This window comes from Dermacentor albipictus, chromosome 9 (assembly GCF_038994185.2).
Source record: "Dermacentor albipictus isolate Rhodes 1998 colony chromosome 9, USDA_Dalb.pri_finalv2, whole genome shotgun sequence".
NCBI lineage: Eukaryota > Metazoa > Arthropoda > Arachnida > Ixodida > Ixodidae > Dermacentor > Dermacentor albipictus.
In genome coordinates this window covers 36730409-36752313 of record NC_091829.1, presented here as the reverse complement: position 1 = coordinate 36752313, position 21905 = coordinate 36730409, and the positions used below count along the sequence as shown (strand labels likewise).

Sequence of the window (21905 nt, the reverse complement as noted above, 5' to 3'; positions counted from 1 at the left end):
TTAGGTCCACAGTCGGCTGCTTTTAGTTGGTTCGAAACGCTGTTGGCGAAAATGTCGCGCACGTCGATGCCAGCAGAGGTCGTTGCGCCCATGGTACACTCTACCCATAGAGTTACTATCATAGAGTTTCCTACAAAAATTACTTTTTGTAGGAAACTATGGTTGCACCACGTGCATTTGGAAAGTTCTGACGCTTTCATTCACAGAACAATATCGGCGTTCTCGCAGGCACTTTTCGATTTGACTAATTCGATGCGCAGCACTCAGTAATCTTGCCGCTTGGAGACGACGCACGAGGCTGTGCACACACAGAGTTTCTCACTCTATGTGTGCACATTGGCGCGAGTTTCGGAGGCAGTAACGTGACGTAACATAACCCGATCGTAACGTCTAGCATTGAACGCATCGTCGTTTGCTTGAAGAAGACAAGATGGCACCAGCAGTCGCGATGAGTTTAGCCATACGAGTTTAAAGTTGTGTGAGCAGTTTGCTGTGACTTTTGTAGCAATCGATATAAATAGTGGCGGCGCCGGTCTGCATAGCGCGTTTAGTTAAGACGCGTCCAGCTTGAAGGCCTGTGTTTTTCGCTGTCGTGGCTCGTACGTGTTGTTTTGTCGATTGCTGGACCAAGTGCTGCGGCTTATCACCAGAGGTAATCAGTGCTTCTGTGGAAACCCGGCCGGTGAATTTACTCGGTGCGCGTTGGCTGTTCGTGGACAAAGTTGTGCAATGCTGCTAGAACTGGAACATAGCTGCGTTATAGCTGCATAGAAATCGGAGCAGACGCGTTTCCATAAGTATGACTGCGATCCGAAGCTGAATGCATTTCTGCTTGACTGACTCCACTGCCAGCCTCAGTATCGGGAAGTCGTGGTAAATACAAATTGCACTGCGAAGGTCACTGTTCAGCGAGACACGCCCATACGCGCCGCTCCATGGTTGTTCATACTCGGCAGCTTTTTATATCGTGCGTGTGTATGTGCGTGCGGCGGCGCGCGCGGAGTTTTGGAAGGGGAGCAGTAGCGTAGTCAAGTAGGAGGGGGGCACCCCCCCCCCCTAACGCAAATTATTTCTGGCTACGCCACCGAGTGGGGCATTGAACTGTATTATAAAATGGCATCAAGCCATAGCTGTCCATCGCGCGCAGTGCATGTTGCGATGTGGGTGTCTCAGCAACGGTGTTGTTGTAAATGCACAGTCTGCCCCGCATGTGGGAGGTATCGGGGCAGGCACTATATTGATATAGATGCTGCCGGAAAAGTGCCGTTTCGAGTGGCCAGACAGTCCATTATCCTGGTGCTCGGAAGCTAGAATTCAGCGTGAGCATATGTGCCTACATTGTGCAGGACCGGTACTGACAGAACGGATGTAGAGGGGAATATTGGCCACCAGTGTATCAAAAAAGTTTTAAATGGAGAGAGTCAGTAAATTAAATGCAAAGGATGGCAACAAAAGAAGTCCATTTACAAAGACGGAAAACACGAAATGGGGAAAAAGAATTTAAGAAAATTTTCTCGTGCTGTCGGCTCTGGTCAGCTGACACAGGAGCAAAAATTCGCAACAGGTTGATACCTGTGTCTGCTGCAGCAAAAATCATGACTAAGGACATTGTAATGGAATGTGAAGATTTTGATGGAAAAAAAACAACGCAGGGAAGGGATGAGGATGGGATCATTATAGGCATGGGTTAATTTTCAAGCTAGGTGAGATACCACCAAGGTTCTAATCACTTTTTTGTTTACCTTCAATGCTGACCAGTTGATTCTCCCATACATTTAGTTTGATGAATAAATGGCAATATGGGTTTCGCAAAGGACAATCCACTGAACTCGCTCTTTTAATGCAGAAAGAAATAATTCTAATGGCATTTAGTGAAAATTTGTTGGTCTTTCAAAAGTGCTTGATTGACTAAATTATGTTTCACTAATACTAAACAAACTTGGCTGTTATGGAATCAGAGGTACACCACAATTGCTGTGACTTTCTGCCTAAACTACCGAAGACGTTAGGTACCTTGTAGGTGTCCCTGTCTTCTCTTAATTGCTAAGACTTGTAGCTATGGTTACTATTACTATGTTAACCTCATGATATCAAACATATGACTAATTGCTATGACTTTTAGCTATTATTACTATCACTATTTCAACCTCATTTATCGGACATAGAAACCAGCATTTGCAATAATGGCTATATATTAAAAAGAAATGTGCTAGCTCTGGCACTTTGATCACAAGTGCTGGAGCTTTACAACTGCTTTGAACATTGAGGAAAAATTTACATAACATGTAAGAGATACCTGAATAAGGTAGGACGATTGTGTAATGTAGCTAGTGTTGTGGCACGGCCTACGGAGAGATGCATGGAGACATTATTGAGAGCTGATGTTTAACCTATATGTGAATGATATTGTAAAGATGAGTAGCAAGCCAAGTTATGCCATGCATTCAGGCAATATGACTTTCTTTATTTTCTAATTCCGATCTCGAAACTCTCCAGTCAGACATAAATAAATGGCTCAAAGATTTAAGCAGATGGAGTGAGCTAACTTAATTGCAAATTAATGTAATTGAAACAAAAGCCATATCATTCTTAACAGAAGTGTCACATGCGGTAATAAAGCATAATATTATTCTTGGTCATTCAACTACCGAGGTTGCAGATTCTATAAAAACATTGTGTGTATATTTCCACAAACATGTTCTGGGGCACGCATGTCAACCATGTAATCTGGCAGCTTTTGAAAACTGTTTGTGTCATGGTGAAACTGCATTCGTTAGTACAGCCAAATATAAGAATGAAAATTTATAACACATTGTTTATGTGCAACTTAGACTACTGTTCTTTAGCCTGGGGCAAAACATATCATCAAGTCTAAATCAGCTGCATGTATTTCAAAAAAAGGCCATTCGATGCATAGCGCACAAGGGAACTTTCCATTCACTACAATCTAATTTAAATTCTGAATATTTACTCATGCATTGTTTATAAGGTACAAACGAAACAAAGAATGATGAGCAGATGTTACTTTATTTGGCAGAGTTAATATCTAGGGAACCTGTTCATGCCGCTCACAATAAAGAGTACTGGAAAGTGCCCTACTGCAGCAATAAATATGGTGAGCAGAATTTTAAACATATGCTCCCAGTCTTGTACAACAAGGTAGACACATTACTAACTTCGCAAAGTCTGTCTTAATCAATTTGTTTGTAATGGTACGACGGGATCGTTTTGTTTTGACTTTTAGGTGTTTTTGTGAATCTTTATTGCTTGTATCAGCATCATTGTAATGCTGCATATCTGTTGTGTGCATCAATTCCTAGAATAATGCTTTATGAGCATTTATGTATGGCATATAAATATATACATGTTCTTTGTTTAGCGCTTTTCGTGTATGCTTTTAACGTATGTGTTGTACAGACACAGTGCATACACACCATGGACTAATTTTGTGCTCTGTGTTTTAAAATGTATTGTCCCTGACATTGGTATGCTTGCTGTTTGCCTTGCAAAGGTGGGCCGAATCTCTGTCAAGTGGAAAAAAACTTCCACCTTTTGTTCGGGACTTTCTTCATTCTTTATGGAAATGAAATTGACATATGGAAATCAGCGTTGACCCCAGTGCTTCCGTAAAGTGGACGTCCCCCCACAGTCAACCCTTTTTCGCTTATCCAGTACAGGGTAGCCAACCAAAGATAGCTATCTCTAGTTAACCTCCTTACCTTCCTTTTGCTTTTTTTCTCACTTTTTCTTTCTTTTGTGTGGAGACTTGCTGCTCTGAGAAAAAGGGCATTCCAGCATTTAATTTGAAATTTCAGCCGTTTTCGTGGTGCACATAGGCACAATATTTTGTTGACAAAATCGTCACCGCATGATCTACGTGACTTGCTTGTTTGCTTGCGATACCAAAACTTGGTGAGGGCTTTTTATGTTACAGCTGCCATCCACTTGAAAGTTGCTGTGTTGGTGTTGATTACTGTTGAAAGATCTAAGTGACTTTCGTAAACCCACTTCCAGCGAAAATATGCTACTTTTTGCCTGCAGACCTGGGTGAAGCAAATTTTTTTCAATCATAGAGCAGCATGGATTCTATGACATGGTGTGCTGTTGTCTGCGTTGGCCTTCTCTTACGCATGGTACATGCTGATGATGACCGCAGTGAGTTGCTTTCATGTGTGATCTGCTTTTCCATCTCCCTCTATTTAAATAGCAGTAGCTTATATAGTCTCTTCCCGACCTTAAAATTGTGTGAGTCATCAGACTTGATATACATAAGCCACAGGTTGGAAGGTAAAATCATTCTCGCCCCACGTTGTCGGAATTCAATCCTCAGATCACTGTGTGCCAGCTTAGTGTGCCGACTGTTTGACCATGTTGCTCATGCCACAACTGCCAAGTATTTGCTAAACTGAAAGTTGTATGTCAAGTAGGGAAACTGGCAGGCAGTACATCCCCTATGAAATGTAACGATGTTACAAATGAGCACACATTTGCAAAAAAAAAAGTAACTGATTGCATTTGCACTGGGTATTTTTAAAAGATTAACTCTAGACAACGAAGAAGAGAAGAGGAAAATTGCAATTCACTAATTAGTAACTGAACTTTGGTTAATTGGTTAATTTCACAATGTGGTTAGACATGCAAGTGATGTTTGCCTCTTCAAGGAGTACAGATGAAGTGGCACTGCAATTTCCCGATTGCAGTATGGGCCCTTAGATCATTCATGCAAAGGGTGGACAAACTGCTACTTTGTGTTTAGTAACAAATGTTTACATTGTGATTTGTTGCACAATCAATGTCCATTTGTTCAAGTAGTCCAGTTCAAGTGGTGGAATCGCCCTGTATGCCGCAAGTTAATTTGAAGGAATCTGCTCGAACTCAACAAATTCAAGCAGTATTTGTGATTGAATGAAATGAAGCCATCACTGCTGTAGCCACTAACAAACACCATTATTGAACCACATATTTTTTTATTGCAACTATTTGTTTTGCTGTCATTATGCCTCATCTCCCATATGCCTCACTTTAGAACCTTTCCTACTGCATGCAGTGAGGAACCAGCATAATTTTGCTTTTTGGACCATTCGGATGCCTATCATTGTGTCAGTCTTCATGGTGTTAACGTTCCTGTTGACCTGTGGCATCTGCGGGTACTTCTGGTATCGGCGAAGGCAGTGCATGCTGGTAAGTGTGCGCAGCTGGTCTGCACAGTATAATTGGGTTAAGGATTCACACCAGTGAAAACGCTACGCTATGTGTCTATTACTACAACTATTTGTTTTGCTGTCATTATGCATCATCTCTAAATGCCTCGCTTTTATTTTATTCTTTTGTTTATTGCATAAAATGCAGATACAAATTACAGTTTTACCCGTTTTCCAAGGCATAACACAGCAAATAAGTTAAATTGTGAACAGCAGAGTGCATGATTTTTGCACAGTCTAATGGCCTATGGAGTCATGTGTCACGAGTGGTGGTCATGACACAATTGGTAATACCCAGAGTTGGTCATAAATGCTGACCGTCTATTGCTTTTTTGCAAGGCTACGCAAAAAGCACATGCTGTGCTGTTTGCATTTCAGTTGGTGTCAGTGCCTAAAGTCAGGGGGGGCCCAGGGGGAGCCCTGCCCCCCCTTCATTATTTAAGGAGGGCCTCGGGCCCCCCTTGGCAGGTCAACTGTAGCACTGTGGCACCCATTCCACAACTGCTGAAGGCGATTTTATTGCCAATAGTGCCTTGTGTGGGGCAATTCTAACTCTCCAATTCTTTGATATATGATTTAATTGCTATTAATTGGTTGATGTGACACGAGCAAAAACAGGAAACCAGGTATTGTCATACTGCTGCATGCATTTTCCTGAGGCAGTGTACATGACGGTCACTACCCTTGTTGACTGAGATTCTTGGCACAGTATATGTAGGGTGTTTCACGTGACTTGAACAAAGGATTGTAAAAAAGTGGTTAACTGCAGCTGAATGAAACCAATGGCATATTGTTTGCCATCATGTGGTGCTCCTTAGAGTTTCTTTCATATTCAGCTTAATTAGTTAATTAACTAAGATGAATTATGCAAAATTTTTAATATTCACTTTAGGGCCAAGTGCATTTTGTTGTGTTTTAGAGGGGACCCAGAAAGGACTGGTCCAATTTTTTGTGGCAACGTACAAGCTGCATGGTAATTTTTTGTCAGTGTTTAAAGAAAGCTTGCGAAATATGAAATAAAGCCACATGAGTACTGCAGCACGTGAGTACTGCAGTATTGCAGCGCTTTCAACCGTGCTTCACACGAAAAAAAAATGTGCGCGCAGACCGCGGTGAAGTCAGTGGTCGCGGCTCTAGGCATTGGCTTCAAAGTGCGTCAGCATCTTTGGTGGTGGCGCACGGAAAGGAAGTGCTGTCGTCCCTGGTAAGCGATGGGCTCGACGCTCGGTTGAGGGCAACATACCATATGTCGTTGGTTTCATGCAGCTGCAGCTAACCTCTTTTTCAGAATCCTTGGTTCAAGTTACATGAAACACCTTGTGTACTGTTTCACGAGTCATATGAGCGTGAAGCTACCTGCTCATGAATTAGTGAAGGTTCACCTTGGTTTCTTTAGGTTACCAGTTAATTTTCATTAATTTAGTTGTGCATGATGAGTGCTGTGTTATGCCAAAGACACATGTATTTGTATGTAGACACAGTTTTGTTGGTAAGTAGGTGTGAAACCACAAAATATGTTATTGTAGTGTCCGGTGTTGTCAATGAAGCAAGCCCACTAATGTTTCATGTTGCAGCTAGACTTATTTGCTTTGAGTTAACATATATTTAACCCTTTACCTGTCGAGTTATTTTGGAAAAAGAAAACCATTTCTAAGGTGTCAGTTTATTCCAAGTGCTTGGAATCAGCACATTAAATAAATGACCGAAACATACACTCAGAATAATATATTTATTTGCAGAACACCCATAGAATTTTTTTTTATTCTAGAGAAAGTTGGCTTCACTACACTGCTTGAAGTTGGCTTTTTCATCACCATCAAAGTAAACATAAAGGGAACATCCCACACACTACTACTGTGGCCTGTGAGAGTTGTGACCAAACTGACTGTCACATAGTAGAGTCACATTTAGTCATGTAGGAAGGCCCTATTATCAAACCCAATATCACAAGGAGTGCCATTCCACTGTCTTCACAGCATGTATGCGGTTCCTTCTTTTTATACATTTCTTTGCCCCTAATTCTATCGCCTTCGACTCCAAGTTTAGGCTTCCTCAGAGTTTGAATAATTCCCACTGATTGCCCTTTTTTCGCAGTCTCCTCGCACACAGCTGCTGGTACATGTTCCATCCAATGACATCATTTTTCTTGTTACCAACTTTAATAGTAAATTCGGGGGGTTGATTCAGTCCTCCGAGTCAGATTGCAAGGTGCTCCACATCTGAGTCAGAGAAAGCACGCTCCTTCATAACAGTTGGCACACACACAGACACACTATTTGTTGAGTGTGTGTGAGCATGCGCATGCATTATACTGGTTGTCACCCTAGGACCCTCCCCGTCCACTGAAGGGAGACATTAAGCCTTAGTTGGTGTGTATGGTTGCTGGTATGCTATGCTGGTATGGTTGTACTGTGCTGTTGGCATTACGGCTGGTGCTGATGGTACCTACTTCAAATATAGTCTAAAGTAACAATAACCTGCAGAGGTAACTTTAAAAAGAATTTGGATTTTCACTGTGCAGAACCTCTATCAGTCTTTATATTAATTAATGTCCTGAACTGCCCTGAGCATATTAGTGCACTCTTTTTTTTTCATAAGTAAAGAAGTTTTCTTAGGATTTTTAAATTAGTCTAAAACATTCAAAACTTCTATATATAGCTAGAATAATGACGATGTGATGGACACAAAGAGTGACGAGGAAGGGTAAGAGTTTGGAACAACCACATTTTTTGTGTGGTCAGTGGGGAGAACATTACAACTGAGGCTTGGGACATAAGATCAATATGGTCAGACTACATGATGCCTAGAAACAATAACTATATAGCTAACAAAAGATGAGGCTAGAATAAGAAAAGGCAGCGAGGTGCTCTCAAGGTCTTGCCTTGAGAGGATCCAAAATACAGTGCATCAATGTGTTTCGAGCAGTGGGTGAGGAGAGGAGGGGTTCATGTGAGGGGGCAGAGTCGGTGCCAGAGAGGAGAGTGGGCGGCAGGGAGGGGACATGTGGCGACACCGTGCATCATGGTTATATGGGGAAGTGTGTCGTAGGTCATGTGGTAGAAAGTAAAAGTGAAGGTAATGGTTGAATTGTTGTACCAGCAACACGGTGCATATACAGGCTTATGAAAGTGGCTTGTAAGTGCTCGTAATTTGAATTCCGGTTAAGCTGATGAAAACAGACTGTAAATACAAGTTCCTGTAATATGAGCAAGTATGTGGCACATAAGTAAGACTGCGAGTTACATTGTTGAAGTGGGAGAAGCATTGTTTATGGGAGAAGTAAAGATACGAAAAGAAGGCTAGAAAGAAGAATACATAGGAAAGAGGAAGAAGAAAGAAGCAGATAGATAGATAGGAGGAAAGGGGAGGGAGGAAGTTTACAGGGAGCTACAGATAGGACGATGAGCATTTCTCTTTGTGTGTATTGAGCACAGTGCTCTTTCTTGTTTTTGTTGTGATCTGGCTTACTTCGTTGTTTGCCCTCTGTTGTAAACATGTATTTTTCTTATCCTAAATAGGAAAAGTTGATTCCAATTTTGTCTTCCGGATTCCACCACCTTTGAGCATAGGTGGTGCCCAAATTCAAGCCCCAGTGGTGGCTCCCTCTCAGGAACCGATATCTAAGGATGTGCTTTTGCTGACTGCATGCATATAGAGGCGTTTGCAGAGAGTTAAAAAAAAGTGGAATTCTTCTCTGTACTCATCAGGCACAGGACTTCTGAATTTACAGTGTGTACAATGTTTATGCTTTAGGGCAGTTATAAGTTCAAATGAGAACCAGTGGGGATATTTAGAGCATTTAGCACTCTACTGGAGGACGCATTTGCACATACTGCTCAAAACTAGTTTTGTAAATTGATCTACTTGGTCATGAACATTGGTTTTGTCTTTGACCACTGACCAATTGGTGGTGGACAAGAAATCATATGAACCAACATAGTTACCATGCTTGAAAACAAAGTGAAAGGATTCGTTAATGCCACTGGAGGAGCTCTGCCTCAGGGCTGACACAGGGGCAGTTATCTTTAGTGGCGGGTGAAACTTATCAGGACACGCAAGGGAAATGTCAGAAAAAGACTCATCTATAACTTGAGCATTCGAGAGGCAAAGGTCTAAGATGTTGCCACAGGAATAGGCGATCAAGTTGCTGAAGTGAACAGAAGGGCAGAAAGTCCGACAACAGGCTGCATTTGTCCTCTATCTAATGATGGTGATGAGATTGTCTAAGCCTGTTCGAATCATTTCCAGGGGTATTAATATCACCAAGAAGACTTACTCTGTGCTTGCTATGGGAAGATAAGACGCTTTCAGTAGAAGAGATTACCTCATCAAACAAGATGGGAGAAATATTCGGCGGTACACAGAAAGTTTCGATTAACAATTTTTCACAGTGCACTAGGCTGACTTCTAGCCAATTTGACTCTTGTGCACTTTCTGTGTCGTTGCACCTAACACATCTCAGTGAACTGTCAACAGCAATCAGTTCGCCATCACCTTTTTGTTTAAATCCACTGAAGTCCTGGTCACTGTGGAAGATGTTATAGTGTGGTGGAAAAAAAATCAGAAGAGGAAATTTCTCTGCAGAGCTAAGTTCAGAAATAACAAAAATAGGAAAAAAAGACGAAATGATACTGGAGAAAAATTCACGTGCTTTGGTGCTAAGTTCACAAGCGTTTTGGTAGAATATGTCCAAATTATGCACCACTTTGATCTTTGGGTGCTATCTCGGAAGCATGAAGTATGCCATCATGTAGCACCTCACGGAATGGCTTGAACAGGCATCTGATTGGCCAAACTGACAGGTTGTTCAGGCACTTAAGGGCTTCGTTATCGATGGCTTCATCAGCGCAGACATGAACTGAAGCATACAAATTATGCCTTGTCTTGAAGTGTTATTATTAATTGCCATTATTATTGCCTTTTGTGTAATTGTAACTTTCACCTATGGCACAGCTCATTTTATAACCACAATGACACATTGAACGTTGCTTCACAGGATACGCTGCAGCCAAGTCCCTGCATGACAGCACCTTGTGCTCCGATAACGTCAGGGGCAATGAACCACAGCCAGCCAGAAGTGCGCGCTCTCCTACCGGATGCAATTACACATTCAGCCTTGCCAAATCCACAACAGCTGCCTGAGCACCATCCAGAGGTTGGGTTCAACATTAACAACAAGGGCATACCTCTGTCACAGCCATCTGCAGCACCAATGCCATCAGCACCCCTTGAATCGCCACCTCCGTATGGAAACTGAACACTCTAGCCTCAAGAAAACATTCACGGAAAAAAAAAGGAGAAACGACTAAGGCAGTGGATGGTGCTGTAACATTGAGCAGTGCATTACTGCTTTGCTTGCTTTGGCCTTCTCGCCGCTTCTGCAGTTTTGTTATGCCAAGAAGTACTACTAGGGCAGGGAAAATGCCGGCATTGTGCAAAGCTATGCTGCAATCCAGTGCTCTCACACACACGAGCACACGTGTGCGTGCACACAGCTGAGTGCACGGGCAAAGTGTGTGTATTATAAGAAGTGCCTTATCTAAACAATTGTTTAGTAAGAGACATTCAATTTCAGCAGATGGACTGCTTTATGTATTTTCTTATAAAATTGTCTTGATGGAGTAAGTTTATTTCAGAAAAACGTTCAAATTACTTCAAAGCATTGTTTTTAGTGACATCTTTGGAGCCTCGTGATCAGATCGTGGTTTTGGCACATAGACCTCAGAATCTAATCTAAAAAAAAAATTTTTTTTCCACATGCATCAGTGAAACTCATTAAATGATACCATCCAACTGCGCAGGAGCTAACATGCGAGTTGTGCTTCAGAGAAATAGCAGGAATGGTTGTATAAGGTGCATTCACAAATTTACACATCTGCAGTTTTTCAGGAGTCAATTAAGCCACATGCACTTTTGTGCTCTGTGATGTGTTCTTTAGACTGTGCAAGACGTCGTGCACATAGGGTAGCACAAGCAACTGGCTCTCGTCTATGGTGTCGCATTTATGGGGATTGTCCTATTGTGAAAACCAGCTTGATCAGTCTTGTGGCTGCAGCCGACAGCAGAGTTCTTGAGTTACCAGTATCCAACAAACATCCGACCTGTATTCTAAAGATGTACTGCTCACCGTGAGGGCAAGTTTTATTGAGGGTATTAACAAAGCTATGTTTGTGATACCTCTCCTTATTAACTTTGAATCTGCCTAGTTGTAAGGCAAAATGGTTTTCTGCTTTTAAGCTCCTACATCCAACTTGAATGATTACATGAAAGGAACAGGTTCAAGTAAAAAAACCGTAAGGTGTTATCAGAGTCCATTAATGTGCAATTAACACAATTCATTGAGTTATAGAAGTGACTACAATATCAGATAGATTCTGAAAGTTGTAAGAATCACAGTTAACTAGTATTAAAGGTCACTTACAATCAAACGCACCTTAATAAATACTGATTTATTAAGCCTACGGGATGAAATCTTGATAGGCAAGATATAATATCACTGAGTGTGTTGGCCAGATAGGAATTCTAGTCTTGCACTAATTTGGTAGATTATCAACAGCTTGTTTTACTTAACCCCTTAGCCATTTTGCTTTATCAAGAAATTTCTTACCCAGAATGCTTAATTTTTTATTGCTGGTTGTGAATACCTTTGTTGTAAAAAGTAGGGTTTTCAGGCAGAAAAAGGTAACTGAGGAGTCATAGAATAAATAAATGTAGGTTACTGAATTTTATTCTATGCCATAGTATAAATGCACCAACCACCTGCGTGTAATCAACAAAAGTTATGGAACAAATATACACAGAATTGTTTTGTCATGGTCATACCAGCTGCGCATGCTAACATTGCGTTATTTGGCTAAGGGAGCTTTGGCAGTCTGTGCGTCAGCTCAAAACAAGGGATTACGCAGAGTTGCTTTCTGATTTGTATCATTGACCATCATCAAAACCAGCTCATCATCTATAAAACCCCCAATATATTCAAACAATTGACCTGGCGAGCTTACAATAACCTTCTTACAGGGTACACAGAAAGAAGGAAACAGCGGAGGCTTCGTCGGAAGGCTGTTCATGTTGATTTTAGTCCACAGATGTGCGCTTTCAACGTTGTCCTGTGAGTTTCCTTTTTGTCTTATTCGTCTGAAGAACTTCTAAATTTAGTAATCATCAAGTTTGTCTTCACTTCCTGAAACAATGTACACCTCAATGCCTGAACCATCATCGTCGGAAGGAGACAAACAAAGACCTATTTTTCTGAAAGACCGATCGGCGACACACGCCTAGCCTCTGTTGGACGCCATTTTGGAAATGCTAGTTTCAACATGAAAAACATGCTCGAGATGTAGAAGAAGAGAAAACACCGGGCACGTACTGCCATCTGCCGACCGAAACATAAGTTAAGCTGCAGACGAGTGTCTCTCGTCCAAAATGCTCAAGGAGAGAGCAAGTACAACAAGGACGAGCCACACTCATCCTAAATACTTTGGGGACACGAGGGCTTGGATGAGCAGGGCTTGTCCAGAACGGTTATGGGGTTGATGCTACCTCTGCCATTGTTTGCTTCTTTTTCACTTGTGGGTGCTTTTGTTGGAAAATGTTTGTGAAAGCACTTTGAGTTCCTGCTTCCAGTTCTTGCTTGACAAACATTTTCACTTGTGATTGCTTTTATTCCGTGAGCTTTTGTGGAAATAGCTGTAGATGCTTTCACTGGAAAAGACACTGCCTGTTGCACCTGTTGTAAAGCAGTAAACAGTGCAACGTTTTCTGTAGGTACTTTTTTCCTTGGCGCAAGCAGCCTGCTTAAATTTTCAGGTGTTCAATCTTGTCATTTGTGATGAAAAACTCAGTTCTTATTTAAAGGGACCCTGAAATGATTTTGACGATTTTCTACAAACATACTGAGTCGTTAGCGTAGGTCCTTCTGATCATTAATTTACACATCTAAGTGCTCCGCGTAAAGCGTGTAATTTATTATAAGGTTTTCAAAATGCACATTGCTGCCGATAGCAGCACACTGCTCGGATGAATTTTAAGCCACCCCTACCCATCTGACGGAAATCACTCATATGACGTCAGTGAGGCGAGCTATCTGATTGGCTGACCAGGGCGCGTCATCGATACTTTTTCCACCTTTATGGTAAACAAATGATGTTTGTAATAGTTGGAATGTTAGTTAATTTGTTTTTATGAAAAGAAAGTAACATAAAGAGAATGCATAAGAACAATTTTTCAGTACACTTAAGCACTTCCGGCACACAGCAAGTGTCGTCTGCTTGTGTTACAACGTGCTCCGTCTTTGACGAGAGCTCTGCCGTCAGTGTCGGTCTGTCTTTTCGTGAGCGCCATGATTCGACTTTGTCGCATTGTGGACTGCCAATGTAGTGACTGGCAATATGTCAAACTGCGACATCGTGTCCCTCTGCAAGCCAGTAGACGAGCTGACTGGCTGTAGCACATTGGAGTGCTGCTATCCCGTGGGCGCCAGGCTAGGATTTGCGCGATTGCGGCCGTCACTTTACACTGGAAGATTACTTACGCAATAGTGTTTCGCGAGTCCGGTATTAGGGTAAACGCAAGTGCAAGGGGACAGGGCCTGGCCGTGCCTCCTTTCGTGTCGTTTCAGCGGATGAACAGAAGTACAAATGTGAATGGTATGCGCGGTGCAGCCACCTGGTGGCATAGAGCTCAACCACTCACAGTATCGGTAACAAAATGTATTCTTCTTTGTAAATTTTTCGCAGGAGTGTAATCGTTAACACATTGTTTTTGTAAATGTTTAAAATGTTTTACGCTTGGTTAGAGAAATATGAGCTCTTTCTTTGGCTGGTTAAGCTCTGCGCCAGCGTGTGGCTGGACCGTGGAGACCGATCGATCAGGCAGCTCATGTACGTCTTCGCTAAAGTTCCTTCATCAGCTTGAGTTTATGCCTCCACCGTTACTTCGAAACGTTCTGCTAGTGTGTGATTACCGGACTACCAGACACGTTCGGTGCTACGACAGATTGCTCGCAACGCACACTGCTTCGATAGCTCTCGCTTGGGGTTGACGGCCAAGTGGCTAGCAGAGACTTTTCGCGTGGGCGGTGGCGGGGGCGGGCTCCAAAACAACCGGAAGTGGACGATGTGTTACGTCGCATCGTGACGCAGAACCAGTGAAGGCGGAGCTTAGCCCCGATCGCTCGGCGAACGAGTTGAGGAGGAGAAGCGTGGCGAGGGAGGAGGGTAGCTTGTAATTGCTTGTAGCTCCATTAATACGTAACGCTTCACTTAAATTGTGGTGTGAATGTTCTACTTAAGCTGTACTATACGCGTCTACAAAATTTGTCCGAACCGTTTCAGGGGCCCTTTAAAAATGTAAGAGTTCTGGGGGAAACCTTGACGGAGGAAAATGAAGTGCGCACCAATGATCTTTGTTCTAAAGCACATCACCTTAATCCAATTTTGTTTTTTATGCGCGAGAGTGGAAACAGTCCACAATAATTTGACAAAACTCTAGTTGATCTGACATGCTGTCTACTCAGTACATGTTAATATAACGTTGCACCATACAAGATAAGCGGCGTTGCGTTTACTCTAACCTTCTCATAATGAAGTTGAAGGGGTAGCCGAAATTACATCGTTATATTCGTTGCTTTGTTATATCTGTTATTGCCATTTACTGCAGTATACGCTCAATTGAGTGCACAACTGTAAACATGGAAATAAGAAGACGGCTTTGCGGCCCAGGGAACTGCTACACAGCCAGGCATACGATGAAATTTGAATAAAACAACAAAAGGACCTTCACCGTGTGCAACACGCGACTTAGCAGCTGACGAGACAGCCTTTACATATCTGCTTTCTACTTCATTGTGAGGGTATTTCGCGCGCGCTTTCCACTTGGCTCATCACGGTCGAGCAGCACATGTCACGCAACACAGCACTGCGCTGTATGATTGAGGAGACAAGCGAACTTTGCCTCACTGGCTTGGCTTGGCTCGGCTCGGTCGGCTCGTGGCCTGCGAGATTGCACTGATGCAATGCAATCCCGGAGGCCACGCCCAGCTGCCAGCTCGCACGGTACGCCACAGCGTGCGGGGGAAGTGAATGCACGGCCTGGGCGTTACCCCCGAGATTGCGCCGGAGAGATCTCCGAGGCCAGGCTCAGCTGTGGCTGCTTGCGCGACGTGCCATAGAGAAAGAGAGAAGTGAATGCACTAATCTTTTGCACCACCACGCTAGCCGCGCAGCTTGGCGTGACCATTGACGTCGACTCGACTCGCACTTGAGGACAGGGTTGCGCCTGACCCCCGAGATTGCGCCTGGGAGATCTTGGTTTACTCATAATGGCAAAGCCTTTAGTGCAGTTCAAAAAGACAGGGACATGACAGAGATACAGGACAGTGTTAACTTTCAACTGACGTTTATTGAAACACAAAGGCAGATATATAGCCAAGCAGGCAGGTGGAAATATACAAAAGATACAAAAGATAAATCACACTCTACGCATGCGCATGCCATTACCATCCAGGAAAGCGATTTTCTTGTTATAATGAGATTTTAAATACATGAATCTCTATGGGGATTTCCAGGGGGATATTTATTACTGCGTTATACCAATTATTCCGTTATATCCAGTTTTGTATAATGAGGTTCCAGCGTATTTCCAGTCGTTATTGGGCCTCCAAGCTTTCAAGCTATTTGTTAATAATCTCGACACTACCTAATGTATTCTGTACCCTTTTATCTTAATTACATTGAGCTAGCTACTGCATATGCACATGCTAAGGAAATTGCCAGAAACTTGAGATAGCTAGCTTACCTGTTTACCTTAATAGAACAGCCTTTAAAAATATTTAAGTGAGCAAAACCATTTTAATGCATTAACTACATTGCGCCGTGCAATGATTAGTTAATACCAGACAAATGAATGAGCAGGCGTCAGTGCCAAATTATCGCAGTGTCCTGCTCCTATGTGAACCCCTTCTGTGTCATGCTGTCATAGCACATATACAACTCCTGGGAAACGAAACGAAAACTGGTTTGCAGAAGAACTGTCATTGTAAAATATATAGGGCGCTCCGAGTCTTGTCAGTGCTATTTTTTCTGGGGTTTTGAGCTCCAGGATCTTCTCATAACGCAAAAAATGAAAAGTTAAAAAGGCAACGTCAGTGCTCCTATATTCCTGGCTAATTAAGAGAACTGTCAAAAATTTGCTTGGCCTGCCTTGTTTGAATATGCTTATTATAAACAAGACTCTCAACTAATTCAAACTTTTTGGCTTTCCAGGGCAATGCAGCGCAACCATAAACTGCTGATAATAGAGCAATCATCAGGCATGAATAGGCAAAACAGGCCCCTGTTTTTGTTCAGGCTTCTGTGTATGTTGATGGGTGCCACTATGAGATGACGCTGCTGACTCATACATATTTTCTTTGTATATGTGTTCAAATGTGATGGGATATGTGTACCTATGTATTCATGTAGTACTCAATATTCTACTATGAACTGCATGTTATTTAACCTCAGATAATTTCCAACTTCTGATAGATCAAATGAAAATATATGATCCCCGAGACTTTAGATGGAAGCCGACTACATCCATGTGTTGGATGTAGTCTATATCCATGCACTGACCAATCACTGCGGCTCCCGCAACATTGTCATCTTTGAACTCTGTCAACTGGCAAACTAAATGACATACTAAATTTGTGTTAGGAGCTATATATTTGTTATCGTATAACTATATTTTCAGTCTGTACGCACATAAGAAATCCTATTGCATTCTGTTTCCACATGCAATGACTCCCCATGCTGTCTGCTCGATAAGAGTTCTTTCAGCAAGAGTCACTGCAGACCACCACTGCTGCTTGTGCATGTCTGTGATATGTAAAGTGACGTGAAATTTTTAATTCCTGGATACTACAGTGGGTAAAGGTTGCACAACCTTGGATTGTTATGGCGTATGTATGTATGTTGTTGTGTTGCAGTTGCTGTGTTGTATAGCCACTTAGTATAATCGAACTCTAGAGAAGTGCTGCAAGTGCGATATGCAAAGTGGAAGTTTTATTTCTGGCTGCATCTGCTTGCATTCCTGCCGTGTGTGTGCCTTTGCCAATTTGCAATTTATAGATTTTGCTAATTCTGTGTACAGTATGCTTCTATAAAAGTATTGATAATTTGTGAGTGTGTTACTTAAGTGAATATCAGAGGTATCCATTTCAGCACCAGACTGCACCAGCTGTTGGTGCTTGTGGATGCATGTTTTTGTACTTGTTGAGCTGAACTATGTACATGTGCATCTTTGATACAGTGTTAATCTGTATGTGTGGTTTTAGAGAAGTGTTACAACTATAATGGGGATATTAGTACGAGATGAGTTGGCTTTAGCTCCTACTTCAACAGCTCTTGACCTCTGGAGCCACAAACGTGATTCGGTTGTGGTTCTTATTGCGCTTCTGCATTTCGTGGTCTACAGCGTGAATGCAGGAAGGCAGACGTGGGGATAGCGGTTGCCATGAATATCACGATGGGCAGCTGGCCACACAGTTGAGTAGATGAGGTAGCACGGGTTAAAAAAAAAAGATGATGAAAAAATGCAAAAAGGGTGAGGGTATAGGCTAGCACTGAGGAACACTAAATTGGACTAAAGAGAGAAACACTAAATCTGTTTAAACTAAATCTCTTTTCGTTTTTTGGGACAATGGGTTTGAATATTTGAAGATAAAATGAAGATAAAAGTTGAAGTTTTAGAATTTCACGCTGAGATCTCGGCAATGGTACCACAATGGCGATAGTGTGGCATCACGGATTTCAAAGCATATTCTCGTAATTGGGCTGCGCGGGCTCAGTGAAAGTTCCCAAAACTTGCCAAGTTCAATCTTTCACTCTTTTAGAATACAATGCCCATTTTTCCGACATGCAGTTAGCCAGGCTCTTGCGGACGCCGTAAAAATCCATGACGTCAAGGCAAGCTGGTGCAGCAACTTCAAGACGGCGGCGCCGTCTTGTGATATTTATTTTATTGTGATAGCAATTATGTGGACACACGAAGCGAATTTTCGTCATCGGGGCCACTGTGAGGTTCCGTATATGCTTAGGTATATGTAGGCTATATGCTATCCCATGCAATATGACATGCAGTATATACTGGTTATATATGTTCACACCATTCTATCACTAAAGTTGCTCACACCAGGTCTTACAGTCTTCACAAAATTATTCCCCAGAATTTTGAGAACGGTAGCCCACAAACAAATGTCATGAAACGAAACAGTGACAGTACATGTCTTTTATCTTCAGTCATCTCAGACTGAAATATTAAAAGTGTGAAACAGTGACGTAAGTCAAACCTGAAAATGGTCTAATTTTATTGCCACGGCTGTGCGCTAACTACCTCAGGGATCGGCCCAGGATAGAGGTTTGAAACATACCCAATACGTAAAAGTGGCGCTAAAGTTGCTAAGAAAGACGCTGACTTTAATTCATAAACGTAAATGAAATTGTCCAATGGCAGGATTCAAACAGGATCCCTAGCGCAACAGCTCGTTTTTACTTAGGCAGCTTATGTTTACTTCAGTTAATTCATCAAATGTAGCTTCATTGTAGCTTCATAATCATCGCTTCAATTCATTCAGCGAGCCTTACACTTCGTGTAATATTCTAACACGTTGCTATCGCGTTCATTGTTTTGGCCTTATGGCGAAACTGTGATATATTTGCTTCTTTTCTCGCATACCAAGCCTCTTCTCATGGTATGAGTTTCTTTTTTTATTGTAGAAGGGTAATTTACTAATACAGGTGAAATCATTTCTCTTTAGTATACCTTTATTGCCAACACTAAATCAGTTTACACTGTGCGACTATTCTTTCAAAAATATGGCTTGCACAAAATAAAGAATGAAAAATGGCATTAAATCAATTTATAATCGTGTGGTATTGCTTGAAGACGCTGCCTTCATTTACTTGGTGGAAATGCGTTGACTACTAGTGCAGAAAATGAAGGCCCAAATTTCACGTTTTGAGCTGCGGCGCCAATACGTCGGTGTTATGTCACGGATTTCAAGCTGTGTGCGTACGTTTGGTGCCGTTTCGGTGTAGAGAAAATTCTCGAAGCTTGAGTCTTAGCAACGTAATGCAATAATTTATTGACAAAGTGCTAATTAGTCCCGCACAGAATCTCTCAATATCCTGACGTGATCTATAATACGGGAACTTCAAGATGGTGCTGGCCGCTTGTCTTCCAAGCTTGCGTCTTTCCCAGCGTACCATCTCTCTGTGCGTGGTGGGACGTTTATAAGCTAACACAAGCGTAATTTATGAATTTAGTTCAACTTATTTTATTTTTATTGTTCATTGTGTTGTGTCCATTGTGTTTAATGTTATTGTTCCTTTAATAAACAATAAAGACCGAAAAATTTTAACTTTAGGGCTGAAGCATCTCTGGTATGCAGTTTGACGTCACAGATCTCGAACACTTTTTCTTTCTTCTATTTGGGCCATTTTGGCTCGCCAAACATCCTCTTGACTTGCTAGGTTGAGTGTTTGGTTTCTTTAGAAGTACATGAAACGTAGTCCTTGTTTGCACATATACTCAGCATGGACAATATAGGGCTTCTTTGTATTGCGAATAGGCTGCAAGGGCAAATTAAGTTGGCCATGCATTCCCGTACGTTGGGCGCTGGACACAGTGGTGATCTTGTCTGTTTAATTTTAAATAAATATTCGGTATTGCTGGCATTGCGCTGCGAGCTTACGATTGAGTGGCCTCCTACGACACTTACTTGACCCACGGGCTAGCGCTGCTCGTGCGTTCCATGCAATGAAGGGACATTTAACCTTCGTAGAAGACAGGTGTTAACAAGATAGTTTAATTAGTGTGAATGTTGCGTGTTGGGGCGTGTTTCGAATACCTTGCGTGTCTGCTGTGACGTACAATTAGCAGCAAATGTTTATGGGATTAGGTTTCCCCTGCAAATGGGAATTCCTGCACTGTAAGGCATGACACTTCTAATATAATGAATCACTGTGTAGGTAGCGAAGGCTATTCTGGAACATTTAATTCGAGGCTGTGTGACCACGCTTCACCAGAATTCAGTTTCTTGGCAGATCCTGCATCCCGGAAACATTTGATGTTGATGGTACACTGTGCGTATAATTTTATTTCTCATCATTCCAGCCTCTGCCGCCAGGCAAAGTGCTCCAGGATTCATTAAAGGGGACACCAACTTAAAATATAAAGCTGAGTTATGTCGATCGATTGTTCGCCTAGAAGCAGATCATCCTTTTCTGTGTGCCAATATGTGTGACTGTTCTGTATAAAATTGTCACCAAAGGTTGTGCTGCTGCGCCCTGATTTTAACCGCCCACGCCGAAACGGATGAATTGACGTAATCACCAAGCTCTGATGCGAGGTATCTTTGAACGTGATTTTCTTCATCCGTATGTCCATGAATCGGCCACTGTTGACGTCACATGAAATGGCGCCGCTGCGATTTTCCATTTTCGTCATTTTCTCGCTTATGAAAGCTTTGTTCTTGCTACGAACAATGATTTCTTTATAACCGAATATACACAGACTTATCCAGCTGTCAAAGCCAATGAGGTCATGGCGATTTATGCGGGGACTCGTTGACAGCATCACGCCAACCACGTACATACATGCCAACCTGTGAACATTAAAATTTGTAACTGTTTCGTGGACATCATGGAAGGGAGGTGGGTTGAAGTTTTCCAAGAGCGCAAACATTTTATGGGATGCATATGCACCTTATTAACAATAATTTATCTTTAGACTGTCGAGAAACACCTAATTTTCAGATCAGGGACATATTCAGAGAGTTTGTTGTTGCAGATTTCACCCGCTGTTTGAGGAAATTCTAAGAACAAGCTTGCTCGAAGCAAGTATTTTTCTAGTATATGGTAGAGTTGACCTGTGCTGCCACAAAATGGCGATACAGATACTATCACAATTTATTCCTTGTATGCATTTTATTTGGTCATCTGGCACCGCCCCATCCTTCGACACCTTTAAAATTTTTCGCGATCGGAACCTATCTTTATAAAACTAGACGTAGCATTTGTAAAACTGTAAAGCGAACTCAAATTCGTAAACTTTTTGAAAAATTTCGGAGAGTTAGCAGGTATGCATGTGTACCTGGTGTTTCTGCGAATACTTTAAGTAACGTTTAAAATCGCCCGTTTCAGATAGTGCAATTCTAGTTCTTGAGCTGGTCTCCTCGAAGTGGCAGCATTACTTGCCCGAGAAATTGAAATGCATAATCTACTAATTAAAAATAAGTAAGTTTTAACTAATTACTTTACGCCACATATTGCACTTTACAAATTGTAGCCTGTGAGCCTGCAATGACCACATGACCTCTTTATCGCACCACAGCATCTCGCGATGCCTCTATGTATTGCTTTGAAACTCCAAATGAAACCCCATCGTTCAGTCATTTTGTCTTCCACATATGATGACATGCAGTACATATATTCATGAAATCTTGCCCCATCGCTGAAGTCCGTATAGCATGCAGGCTTTATGCACTGAGAAAATTCATCGAGCATATTCTTCCATACCCCCCTACCATACCCCCGCGCTACCATACCCCCCTAGAAGATTAAGAAGTTTGCAGGGACAACATGACCACAATTAGTACATGACCGGGGTAGTTGGAGAAGTATGGGAGAGGCCTTTGCCCTGCAATGGGCGCAACCAGGACTAGTCCAA

General features: G+C 42.1%; 1 protein-coding gene across 9 annotated transcripts; it reads left to right on the top strand.

The window, feature by feature from the left end:
• Positions 1–213: 213 nt before the first annotated feature.
• On the top strand, positions 214–19915 carry LOC135906473 (uncharacterized). 9 transcript variants are annotated; one of them, XR_010565747.2, is made up of 6 exons: positions 239–873; positions 4042–4155; positions 5048–5181; positions 10198–10521; positions 12219–12309; positions 16463–19915. XR_010565747.2 is itself a non-coding variant. In XM_065437869.2 (4 exons), the coding sequence occupies exons 2-4, from the start codon at positions 4080–4082 to the stop codon at positions 10456–10458; spliced, it is 471 nt and encodes a 156-aa protein (XP_065293941.1). In that variant the 5' UTR covers positions 241–652; positions 4042–4079; the 3' UTR covers positions 10459–19915. The 9 variants fall into 9 exon arrangements, 4 of the variants coding, with proteins under 4 accessions (XP_065293941.1, XP_065293942.1, XP_065293939.1 ...); XR_011508342.1 differs by lacking the exon at positions 12219–12309; XR_010565746.2 differs by having other exon boundaries at positions 12219–19915.
• Positions 19916–21905: the final 1990 nt, after the last annotated feature.